The following is a 12919-nucleotide window of genomic DNA, read 5'->3' on the forward strand; positions in this document are numbered from 1 at the left end:
TATTTGTACTACACTTTTGCTTATTCTGCAAACTCCCATAGAGTTAACTTGGTGTAGGATGTTTAAGAGACCATAATGTACATAAAAACACACAAAACAGTAATCAGCTATTCTATTTGTTTTTGCAACTAGTTTTGAAATATATATTTGGATGACTAGTCTCGTTTAGCAAAACATAATAAAGTACTGTATGCATACTCCATAATGTGACTTAACGACTAGACAAACAATGTGCATACTGTACATATAGTCATTGTAGTTTCAGCTTCCTTTTCAAGATTGCCTGTCCCCAGGAACCTCAAAGCTTGCTGATCATATTTTAATCAACATGTTAAACGTATCACATTCTTGCTACTTTTTTAAGTACATGCTTATCGTCAACACTTCAAAATGCCATGTAAGTGATTTTTCTAATATTGGAAGACACATGAATGGTGCTGTTCTGATGGTGCCTATGTATATCTCATTTTCCTCTAGCAGGTAACAGAAACGCGCACCCCAATTAGCATATTAAAATAATCACATAAATTATACTCATCTTATGGCCATAAAAAAAAAGATAAAAATAATATAAATAATAATGTAATGTAAATGATAAATCTGTTATTTTTATAATACTGTATACTAGCTGTAGCACCTGGTGTTGCCTGGGCAAGTCTGTGAGTTTAGAATTAAATTACAAGGGGATTTTGTATGCAGACATCTGAGTGACATTTAAAGTACTGTTACCTACAAACATCTTGGATTTTACTACATGCAGCTACTCTATTCCGATGTTCTGTGGTAAGAAATTCCTGACTTATTTACTGCAGCAGCACACTGCTTGAAACCTGTTGTATGGGGTGTAGTAGGTATTACCGCGGAACGCATGTTCAAATCCCGACAGCGGCAGCCCGGCAAGGGTGAAAATCCCGATCGTCCCTAAGGTAAGTATCGCTAACCTAATTCCCCCCCCTAAGCCTCCCTTAGGGGTGCCTAACCCTAACCTCCCCCCAAGTGCTTAACAATAATCCCCCCTCTAAGTGCCTAAACCTAACCCCCCCTTCCCCTAGCCTAACCCTAACCTCCTGGGGGATGCCTAAATCTATGTCCCCCCAGGAGCCCTAAACCTAACCCTCCCCCCCTGCGGCTGTCCACGCCCAGCATCACTTCGATCAGGATGCTGAGTGTCAGTCTTCCGGCGTCTGGTTAATGACAGGCGTCTAGATTTAGACGCCTGTCATTAGTACCACGCCAGGATTAGAACGTCTGGAAGCCGGCGGTCGGGATTTAGACCGTCGGCTTCCAAACTACATCCTGTTGTATGAAATGTAGATTTGTTGCTCAATCAAGGGCAAACGTTTGAATCGACTGACTTGACATTTTGCATAGAAATAGTTTACAGATAAACATATGTATGTCTTTAATTGTTTGCGTACAATGAAATGTGCATTATATTTTAAGTGAGCTAATATGAGTCGTGCGTGAATACCTGCACGCCTGGCAGCACTACAGATCTCCCTATTATGTGCTCTACATGGCGGTTCCTCGCCACAAATGCGTGTTGGAGTTGGTACACCAGTACCTAAAAAACAGAAATGTGAGTGGGAGGTATGGTAAAAAGTTTAGTCTATGTTCTAATCTGGCCTGTAAACTATTCCTAATCGAATTGTTGATTTAAAGGTTTGGCCGTGATTGAGCAACAAACATACAATGTTTCACTTTTATAGATTAGTAGGGATGTGTAGACTCCTGTAAATAATATCTCTATCACTGTGATGTACAATAAGGAATGATTGCACTCTACAGTATATTGCACATTGTTACAGATCCTATAAATCACCCCTTTGAAGTTTTCATTACCCAGCCTGTGGCCTTTTGCCTTTATAAGATCACATACTGTAACTCCTCATTAAATAATAACATCCTTATAATTTACAGTAGTGCGTACATTATCAAATACCACACTTGTTCCTGGTTTGTCAGGTTTAACATGCAAGCTGAATAGCTGTGTCTCAGACAAAAGATGTGTGGTTTCCGAGTAGGAAACAAAGGACATATGGAAAGCAAACTGTTGTTGGTAATGATCACATTGGAACTAGTTCTAGACTATAAGAGGACATGTATCTCATTAAAAATCTATAAGCTGCTAAGAGTCTGCCTTATAAACGCTCAATGTTACTTCCCAAAGGCTTATAAAATTAAAGTGATTAAAGTAATAAAGTGCTCCAGGCGAGCTTGTTGTAAAATACAGAATCATATATACAGACCTCATATGACAGCCTAAATCATGTAATTACAGCTGGTTTGGAGGAAAGCAAGGGACCTAGAAGTCTCTTGATAACACTTTAAACTAGATTATTTTTAGGTTTGTACACGAATGTTATCTTTGTGGTTATTTGTTAGGTTAAAATAAATTGTAACTCACTGGATATAGATCGTTTTAAATTATGCTTCACTCTCCGCAACAACGAAGTACATTTTTAAGTTTTATATTAAATATATTATATAATAACAGTTATACTAAAAATATGTAGTCAGATTATTTGCAGCAGGGGACTATATGTTTCCATGTATTTTTTTTTACCTGAACTATGTTGGGAACTGTTGGGTATATATTTGTACTTGAATTCTGCTTATTATTTAAAAAGTGTTGCTAAGCAAATATATCTAACCAGAAATGTTATAATCCCTGGCCTTATTGTTATAAACGTGCCTGTTTACAGGATTGCAATCAAGGAACAATTCTCCATGAAATTCTTCAAGAAGAGGTGCAAACTATCTGTGTTTTTGTGTCACCTTAATTCTGTTTTAAGATGAAAATATTAAAACAATTTCGAATTAAACATTCACTGATATATATACAACTGGCAAAAGGATGATACATTTTGGGCAGTCTGGCCAAATTACTTCTGCCGTGATTCCTAGCCAGACAAACTTTTGAGAGTACAGGTTGAGTCTCCCATAGCCGTATATTCTAGAAACCGAAATATTCCAAAAACAGGAATATTTCGGGGCAGCCGTGACGTCATGACGTCACTAGTGTCAATAGCCAATGACTAGAAGGTGGGTGTGGCTTCAAAAGCAATCTCTCACCAGAAAATATGATTCTTCTTCTCCACATGCCGGACCTCCCCCACGGCACACTCCAGACACCAAGTCACTCACCGGACCCCCGCGACATCCGACGGACATTCTTGCAGCAACCTCCGGTGACACCCGAAGCACCCGCCGGACCCAATGGACTCGCTGGAAATTCCAGTGACAACCGCCGGACCCCCTGCAGTCTCCTGTTACACCCGAAGCAAACGGCACTCACCGGACCCCGCGATATCCGACGGACATCCTCGCAGCGACCTCCGGTGACACCCGAAGCACCTGCCGGACCCAATGCACCTGCCGGAAATCCCTCTGACACCCGCCAGACCCCCTGCAGCATACGTCCAGCCTCCTGTTACACAAGCAGCACAGGCTGGACCCACTGCAGCACCCGCCGGACCCCCCCGCGACTCCTGCTGGGCCTTCCGTGACACTCCTGGACTCCCACAGCACCCCGGCCTCAGGTATTCTGAAAACCGAAAAAACCCAATATCCGACAGAGCATTTCGGATATGGGAGTCTCAACCTGTACTCTGTTACAGAACTTTTGAAAAAAAAAAATCTAATAAACCAAATTGGTCATCAAATGAATTACTATGAAAATGTAATTAGAGATGCAAAGAACTAGAAGCCACATTGGCAGATGGTAATTTTTTATTATGCAAACGCCTATTTATTTTTGTTTTAAACAAAGAAAAGGACATACACAGCCAAGAGGCAATACATACAGGTCTTATATCTTATATATATATATATATATATATATATATATACATACACACATATATAATTTGCTTAGTCCCCTTGTCCGGAATGCACTTTGAATTTGAATATCTCAAAGACTAATTAAGATATTATTGTGATTCTTTTGAGACTGATTTCAATCAGCAATAGAATTTGGAATATCACTGTATAAAATTTGAGCCGGCACAGTGACCCGATGGAAGCGGGATAGGGGTGTCCACCGCCAGCTGCTGTTCTCACGCACTACTGGTGGTCTGTGCTCTCACATGGAGCAGGCGTCCTAGCCATGTGCGGACACTGTTTACATTCTGCCCAGTTTGGCTCATGACTGGCTGCCTGGCTGCGTGATGTATCACAATTACATAATGAGGGAGGGCGAGCGGGCGGCACAACACGTGAGGCTGCGGCCGTAGGGGGTGTTCCTTTCTCCAAAACGTCGATTTCAGCCTCGCAACTCCCAGCTATTCAGCATCGGGTTTGCACCTTGAAAGCAACGCCGCTTTTCTCTGATTTCCATGAGAGCTGCCGGGCAGCCGCTGATTGGCGGGAGGCCGGGAGATGGTGAGGCAGAGTAACAGTGCATTATTATTTTCATCTATAGGGGCTCAGCTTGCAATACCCCCTGGAAAGGGTCCACTTTGTTTCAGAGTCCATGGGCAATCTCATCACACTTACAAATTGGCAAAATGTTACAATTAAAAAAAATCCCCAAAAACCATCAAAGGGCATGGCTTTGCCAGTTTTATTACCCGATTCCGTTTTACTAACATATGATCTAGCCATTATCTAGCAAAGCATTTTCTGTACGTATGTTCTGGGTTCAAATTGGTGAAATGTTCGCCACAGGCATACTAGTATACATATAAAACACTTGGTATAATATTCCAAAAAAGAGTAATACAGACATAATATGGTACAAACATATAGTATCACTTTTAAGCAACAAGCATTAAAAAAATGAATATTAAAAATAAAAAATGGTAAGGGAGGGGGAAGGGAGGTCAGAAAAGAGGGAAGGAGAGAGTATAGGGGATTGTAATTCAGAAGGAACTCCAATGCTTTGTCATTGTGGAAAAAAGTATAGAACAATATCTGGTAAATATTGTGTGACAAAATATTTAAAAAATCAAGGTAAGGGTATCAGGAGGGATGTGCAGTCCTATAAAACTTGAGTATAGAGAAGATTCTTTGAATTCCATCCACGGGAACCAGGTGGCAGTGAAGTCAGTAGGTTTGTCTCTAGAAAGTGATATCTTCCATATCCATGTAATAGTCAATCCTCTGAAACCATTCCTTAATGGAAGGAGGGGAGGTTATTTTCCATAGAATAGATATGACAGCCTTAGCTGCATGTTTTAAAAGGGATTTTTTATAGGTTGTATAGGATTAATACATTTATTAAATTAAAGAACTTGGTGTAATATTCAATAGCCAGCACCCTGGGTCTCTAGGAACTGTACCCAACTGTAACTCCTGGATACATTTTGTGTAGAAGTACCGGGTATCTGTACCAATGGGATATAACCTTGTAAAGAGGCAGATGGTAAATTTAGGTGGGAATTCAATTAGCCGTGGTAATATACCGCAGGCTACAGTTAACAGATTTTTTTTTTGAGCCAGATCAGGCTCGAAAAGGAAATTTGGGATAAATAGCCTGTTTTTGGGTGCTGTGATCATGATAAATATTTCCAGGTACTTATCCCGGATTCTGTGTTTTAATACCAGTTAACAGTTCATTTACCAGGCGAGAAAAAGGGACTCAAATTGAATAGCCCCGGGGGTTAAAGCCTCAGGCTACTACCGGTTTTCACACCCGGTAAATTATCGGGGCAAATTGAATTATCCACTTAAAGTGCTTTGAAAACCCCATAACCATATTATTTACGAATGGTGCATACACACGGTCAGATTTGTAAGATCATCGTTATCGTTCAACGATAACTATGAACGATTTCATCAACGATGAATGATTTCTGACAGTATTAAAATTAATGAAATCGTTTGTAAACACAGTCGATGTCAGGTATCGTCATCGGACATGCGGGAACGCGCATCATTGGTCAATGCATGCCCCACATGTCAACGATATGAACGATTTTTACAATCGTTATCGTTCATATGTTTAACAAAATCTGACTGTGTGTATGCAGTCTAAGATTATGGGGTCAGAGTAGTTTGCACTGAAACTTTAGAATCTCCTCTGAGGAACCTCATTGCTTAAATAATTCAACTATAGTAAAGTGCTGACTGGTAGTTTATGATTAAAATAATCTGTTCTTTTAAAAGACATGCTTGCATAGGCAGACACAAATTACGTTTTATGAAATCGTATACATTTCTCAATTTGATTATTTTTTTTTTCCCTGCAGTATAAATCAATAAATTTCAGCAATGCTCTTTTTCATAATGTAATAATGGCATTGTTCTTGCATAGATAAAATTACCTAAACTCCAATAAGATGCTACTGTAGAATTTACAATGCCACATTACTGAACACAGGTCATCAAAGACAATTAGATGACTGCTTTCCCGTCTTAAAGCTCTTTCAATGCACTATTTCTATTTGCAGGAGTTGGTGGTATGTTGGAAAACACTGTCTTATGGTGCATACACACGATCAGATTTTTTCTTCAGATATGGACGATAACGATTTAAAAATCGTTCAGTCGTTCATATCTGATGGAAAATCGTTCATATCTGACATGCCTGAACGATGGACGATCAACGATGCGCGTTCCCGTTTGTCAGATAACGATATCTGACATCTGATGGGTTTGCAGTCAGACTTGGACGATTCCATTCATTTTAATGCAGTCAAAAATCGTTCAATCGTTCAAATCGTTCAAAACTTTGGTAAAATCGTTCAAATCGTTTAATCGTTCAGTCGTTCATCTGACAAATCTGACAAGTCTGACAAATCTGACCGTGTGTACGCTCCATAAGAGGCGTTACCGATAGAGAACCGATAAGGAGAAGATGATTCTTAAGTTTTTTGTAAAAGGAGAGAGATTGTGCGCAGGGCAGTCTTATGTTTGCTCCCAATTGTAAAGTGCTGCGTACTATAATATGCATAAATAATGATCATAATAACAAAAGTGCCACCAAACAAAAGATAATAACAAAAGATCAACCACAAACACATACAATTTATCTCCTGATGGAAATAAATGGTGTCTTACAAACATCTATTCCTACACGCTGGCCATATACGGTAACTTCCGTATGCAGTAGGAGAATGTTATTCAGATGACAAGAGAGTAATATTGTCTGTGGTACAAAATATCCAGACCTACAAATGCATAATAATGATAATATTTCAATAGGAAAATATCCCAGAAACTCCCAATAAAACAAATTTAATTTGTTTCTAGGTCTAACTTAGTTGCGACAGATATTCTATCTATCTGTCAAATTTACAAAGAGATGTTACTACTGGGGGATTGCCAATGCTGTACTCATCACAAATAGACATCAATATGTAAGAATGGTATAACCCCAATTTATGCCTAGTCTTCTTGTGGAAGTTGTTTGCAGTTGTATCCTTGGCCATTAGACAATAACATTGGTGTTTGATAAAACAGAAATTAAGCCGCATTGATATGGAAATTAAAATCGCCGAAAAGTAAAGAATATCATAATTTCTTGAAGGCAGGAAAAACATGATTGTCTATTGGCTCAGATGCTATTATTATAGATTTATATATTTTTTGGAGTGAAGAAGTAAAAATCTATTTGTCATAGTGTGAAGAAAACATTGCAGGTAGCAATATAAAGGGTACTGTTTGTGTCAGAAGGGTTAACTCATTTTCTCTGATCAATTCCTTTGAACACTACCATACATCCCAAATGTCCTCATTATGACCCGAGTTTCCTTGGTTTATTGCAGTAGGCTAGTCACATTTTCAGTTCAATCCGCTCTAATTATGAGCAGGATGATTTACTCTCATGACTTCTGGAAACGGCAAACTCAATATGTGGCTGGAAGTGTACCTAGACAATTATTTACAACCATCATGCTTATTTATGCTGAGGCTAATTAAATAAAAAGGAAGGAATAGCAAGGCCTGCTTTTGCATGTTTAACTAAAATGTAAAAATAATATTTCTTATGTTCCTGGCTTTGCGTTCTATACAATTTTCAGTGCTCCCACCCTATAATTTGCTTATCTAAGACGGCATGCAAGAGATTCCTATTCAGAGACATATTGCTTAACTCACAAACATTTTTTGGAGAGCATTAGTGCTTTGCAGTTCAATATTAACTACTTCATTGCTTTCAATGCTTTATCTTATGTAATACCCTATTTCCATGTTGAGTAAAGGGAAAATAACACTATAAAAATAATTTTAAAGCAATAGGTAATATCGGGCAAATATTATATAATTTTACAGGATTATTTCTGTGACTGATGAACCAATCAGAAACTACAAGCAGGCTTATAAATCTTTCTGATCCACCTATCATAGTGCCGTTATAGAAGAAACAAAAATCCAATGCTACACTACTGTACAGGACATGTACGTGTTTTGACATTTTTTATTTAATAAAGTATTCAAAATATCACTGTACTATAACGGTTTCCTTGCTTGAGAGAGATTACGAAGGATACATATAATATGAACAAGATAGCCAGTCTGTACTACTGTAGATATGTCTACATACCAAAAAGAATAAAGAGTACAGTAGGTCTATCATAGACCTACTCCTTCTATTCTTTTTGGTACACAGACACACTGTTAGTTGATCTATATATTAGCATACAATATTATCAGTGCACCAGCTATTGTATTATTTAACTTAGATTTAGTCAGGGGTGAAACAGTGGATCGCTGGGCCATATAGTTAGATCAGGCCTCTTGGCGACTGGGTGGATCAGCTGCATCACTTACCGCATTGTTATTAGGGTCTGTAAATTAGGCTACACACCTTATGATGGTGCAACCCAGCGATGCGATATAACAATACATTGTGTCGCCGTTAACACCACAAGATCCATCTTACGACGGCATGATGTATCATTACATGCTGCATGTGACACCGCGTCGGCTGTGGAATAATCTTGTGATTTGCAGCACAGCAGATGGGATAATTCAATGAAGGATGGATTGGGCATACACACTATACAATGTGCACAATATATTGTTCCACGTCGGAACGATATATCAGTCAATAGATCATATAGGGTCTGTCTGCCATAACCAACATGCCCAATGACAATCCTGCCATTTTTGATTGGATCATTATCATGGATCCCGGTAATTCTGGAGCCACACATGCAGCGACATTTCACCCATTACTTGTCTCCTGTGGAACTGCAGCATGTTTGGCAAGGGATGAATATGGGATGCCAACGCTCGGGATCCAGGCGGTCAGAATCATGGTGCTGGCATCCTGACACGGTTACACTACAGACACTTGTCAGTCAGTGTTCTAACCCTCACCCTCTCCCTACCCTAACTCTCATTCCCTCCCTAATGCCTAAACCTAACCTCCTCCTCCCCGCACCCTACACCTAACCCACCCCTCGTAGTGTCTGACCCAAACCCTCCCCCTAGTGCCTAACGATCCCCCTAACCCCACTACTTACCTTTGGATTCCGACGCCCGGGATGCTGGTGCTGGGATTCTGACAAGTGTTGGGATTCCGGCGCCGGCATTCTGAACGCTGGAATCGCCGTGGTCGGGATATTGACTGCATCCTGTTTGGCAATCGTAAGTGACATCATTTCTAAAGTGAGTTTAGTGTATTTTATTTTGATAGAAGTAAAAATAGTTATGATTAAGCACTGTCAGGTAAGCAGTGTTTATTTACTTATGATGCATATCTAGAAACCTACTGTAGATACCGATCAATGGCATTTTGTAAAAACTTATAGGGGTTACAGTGTTGGTTTTAAATACAGATTTGAATCATGAATCTAATACTACGCTACTGAGGCCTGCTGGGCTGTCTCACAGCATCACTGTTCTTGTGACTAGGTAAGGGAGAAATTAAAGCTATTTGCCAGATAAATTAATAGGTCGCACAGCAGAGGCGAACTACAGAACACCACATAAGGGAGCAATGCAATTAGCCTGAATTATAATCCCAGTGTCACTTCTAAATCCAAGGAGTTATTTCAGCATTTATAATACAGCACCTTTATTTAGTTGTAACAATTAAAACGTTTAATGGTGACCTATACAGGTTGACTGCCTGGCGCAAATTATTAAGGCCCTTTGTAATGTCATTTCTTTACCAGTAGCAATAGAATATAAAGGTCTATTATACCTCTAAATCACAATGTCCTGTTTGGCCTATGTACAAAATATATGATCACTCTCGTTTCCCCTACATCAGCCTGTTGCTGAGGCACGAATGAACCCAATGTCCTCCTACTGTGCACAGGCAACACACAGACAGAGTGCACATTATTTTACCTGCTGGTGCATGCCAGTGAGCACACACAGAGCCATCTAATAGCTTGCCGAAGCCACGCAGACACAGCAGGACATAACTGAACAGCTCAGTGGTGCAAGACCTGAAGAGCAATAATATGCTCCTCTGCTTTAGACTCCAGTATTGATTTTCTTAACAGAGATTTCAAATGATTTTGTACAAGAAAAAAGGAAAAGAAAAATCAAGGTAGAGAAAATTCCAATAAAAATAACAGCTAAAAAAAACTAGAGCAAATTCTGAATAAAAGTAGTTTAATTTACCAAGCAGAGTGTGGAGAGCGGTGTTTTTCCACGATAAACACACTCGATTCAAAAGTGAATGCTACTTGGGAACTAAGGCTTTTACGAACAGGAGGCACTAAACGCTTAACATCCAAAAAAAAGTAATTTCTTCCCCACTTGAGCAGACCACTATTTACCAGAAAACATCACAGTTCCTCAGAGGTATGCATAAAGAATGCCTCCTCACCTGCACTGGTGTGTACATCACAGCTCCTTTCCATACAGCCGTGCAGCCTCTGGCCAAGCACAGCAACGAGCTCCATGTGAACAAGAATATATGATCAGCTAAAGGCCTATTTCCTATGGTTACAGGTGTATACTGTGCAGATGTAAACCACATAAAAAGCATGCTGCTGATAAGGGTATAAGCTCTGCGTCCACAGATTCAATGCTGCATTTCCCATTCCCACTTGAAAGCAATTCAATAAGAAAAAAGCTTTTTCATTGTTGATATTATACAGCATGCAATGACTGAGAAGCTCTATCAATAACAAAAAAATCAGCAACTAACCAAAATATTCACAATTAAGTGCATCGTAACATAACAATTAAGCAATAAATTACACAAACACTACATACGTCATTTTCAAAAGGAAATATATTGCACAGTTTGTTTAGTCTTAAATATGACAAAAAAAATGCATTTTGCTGACTGTTCCTTTTACTACCGTCCCACATTTCTGCACCTTTTCTCTTATCAGTGGTATGTCCATCAGAAATTACTTACTTCAGTGATAGGGAGTAGTCGTACTTGCTTGTCTGACTGTTCCTCACGAGGTAGCTACATTCTTTACACAACCTCAGTAAGTTCTCTGCATCTGTCCGACTGATCGCTCCATGGTACCAGCTGAAAACAGGAGGCACATTGAATCTTAGTGTCATATGCAGTTTTGAAATATTAACCAGCTCTAGATAAATCAAACAGTAGTTTAAGTAACATAATTGGATTGTTGACAATAACAATATTGCTAAAACACCAATATGATACACCAATATTATAATCTACTGTAACCATATTTTATTAATGTATTGATAGTAGTATTAATAGAAAATGTTACAGTTAATATGACAAATTCTACTCTTCGGGTCCCTCTGCAGCGGGTGATGGGAGAGACGTCACGTCATGACGTCTCTCTCATCCCGTGGTGCAGAGCGAGAGCGGGCCAAGAGGAGCGTCTGGACAGCGGCGGTCATCGACAGGAGCGGGGATCAGGTAAATTGTGTGTGTTTTTTTTTTGTTTCTTTGTGTAAGGGTGCACTTGCACAGCACAAGGGGAGGGGGTGCTACTATGGGGGCATTGGCACAGCATACGAGCTACTATGGCCACTGTATAGGGGGGGCACTACTGGGGGCATTGTATGGGGGGGCTGGCCACTACATAGGGGGCTCTGCATGGGGAGGGATTACAACTGGGGGAATTGCATAGGAGGGCTACTACTGGGGGCACTGCATAGGGGGGACTACTACTGGGGGCACTGCATAGGGGGAATAAAACTGGGGGAACTGCATCGGGGGGCTACTACTGGGGGCACTGCATAGGGGGAACTACTTCTGGGGGCACTGCATAGGGGGGACTACTTTTGGGGGCACTGCATAGGGGGGACTACTTTTGGGGGCACTGCATAGGGGGGACTACTTCTGGGGGCACTGCATAGGGGGGCCCAAAGCATATTCTTGCACCTGGGCCGACCACTCTCTAATGGTGTGGGTATATGTGAGCCTGGGCGCTCCCTGACTGTAAGCAGGCCTGGTGGGTAATGAGTTTTCTAGTAGGAAAACTGAAGTAAACGGCTGCCTTGAGGAAGAGACTAAAAGTCTCGAAATGCCATCTACACCTGTGTCATCTCCTGGACCAGAAGGACAACAAACAAAGATCCCCGGACGATTTGGGTACAAACTAGTGGAGCCATTGCAGGGCCACCCGGAATCCCTGCAAACCAACACACGCTGGCTCCCCGCCCCTCCTCCGGTACGACTTTACTAAAGTACTTAATGTATCCAGTTTTATCTTTAAACTGGAATAATTGAATATATATACCCATCCTGTGGGTCATTTTTTACACATACTCTGGACATTCCCCTCGTCCATCCCACTCACCCATCCAGCTTCAATCCACATGCTGGTAAAGCTGAATGAATCTACTCGTTCTGTTGGGGCGTTTGCCCACCATTCCCAACCCCAAGAATTTTTGGACCAAACCCATAACCCTTGGGTACCCCCCCATTCATGATTTTGTATGCTAAATGTTTCATGTTTTCATACATCTTCACATGTTTTTTATTATCACATGTTTTTTACTATGATTAATAAATGTCATATTTGTTTCACTTAATAACTGGAACCTCTCATATGTTCTCCTATGGTTAAATACTGAA

At 40.3% G+C, this 12919-nt stretch overlaps 1 protein-coding gene across 2 annotated transcripts in view; it reads right to left on the minus strand.

Moving 5' to 3' along the window:
• SHB (SH2 domain containing adaptor protein B) overlaps positions 1–12919 on the minus strand; it is a 251296-nt gene that overhangs the window by 59657 nt on the left and 178720 nt on the right. Inside the window, exons 5-6 of one of the 2 annotated variants that reach the window (XM_088461261.1) lie at positions 11270–11389; positions 4581–5115 (exon numbers count right to left, since the gene is read on the minus strand). In XM_088461261.1, coding sequence (XP_088317387.1) covers positions 4941–5115; positions 11270–11389 — 295 coding nt within the window. In that variant the 3' untranslated portion in view covers positions 4581–4940. Of the gene's footprint in view, positions 1–4580; positions 5116–11269; positions 11390–12919 lie in introns of those variants that run through there. The other variant, XM_088461260.1, reaches the window with a different exon arrangement.

This window comes from Taudactylus pleione, unplaced genomic scaffold (assembly GCF_031769625.1).
Source record: "Taudactylus pleione unplaced genomic scaffold, aTauple2 ptg001032l, whole genome shotgun sequence".
Lineage (NCBI taxonomy): Eukaryota > Metazoa > Chordata > Amphibia > Anura > Myobatrachidae > Taudactylus > Taudactylus pleione.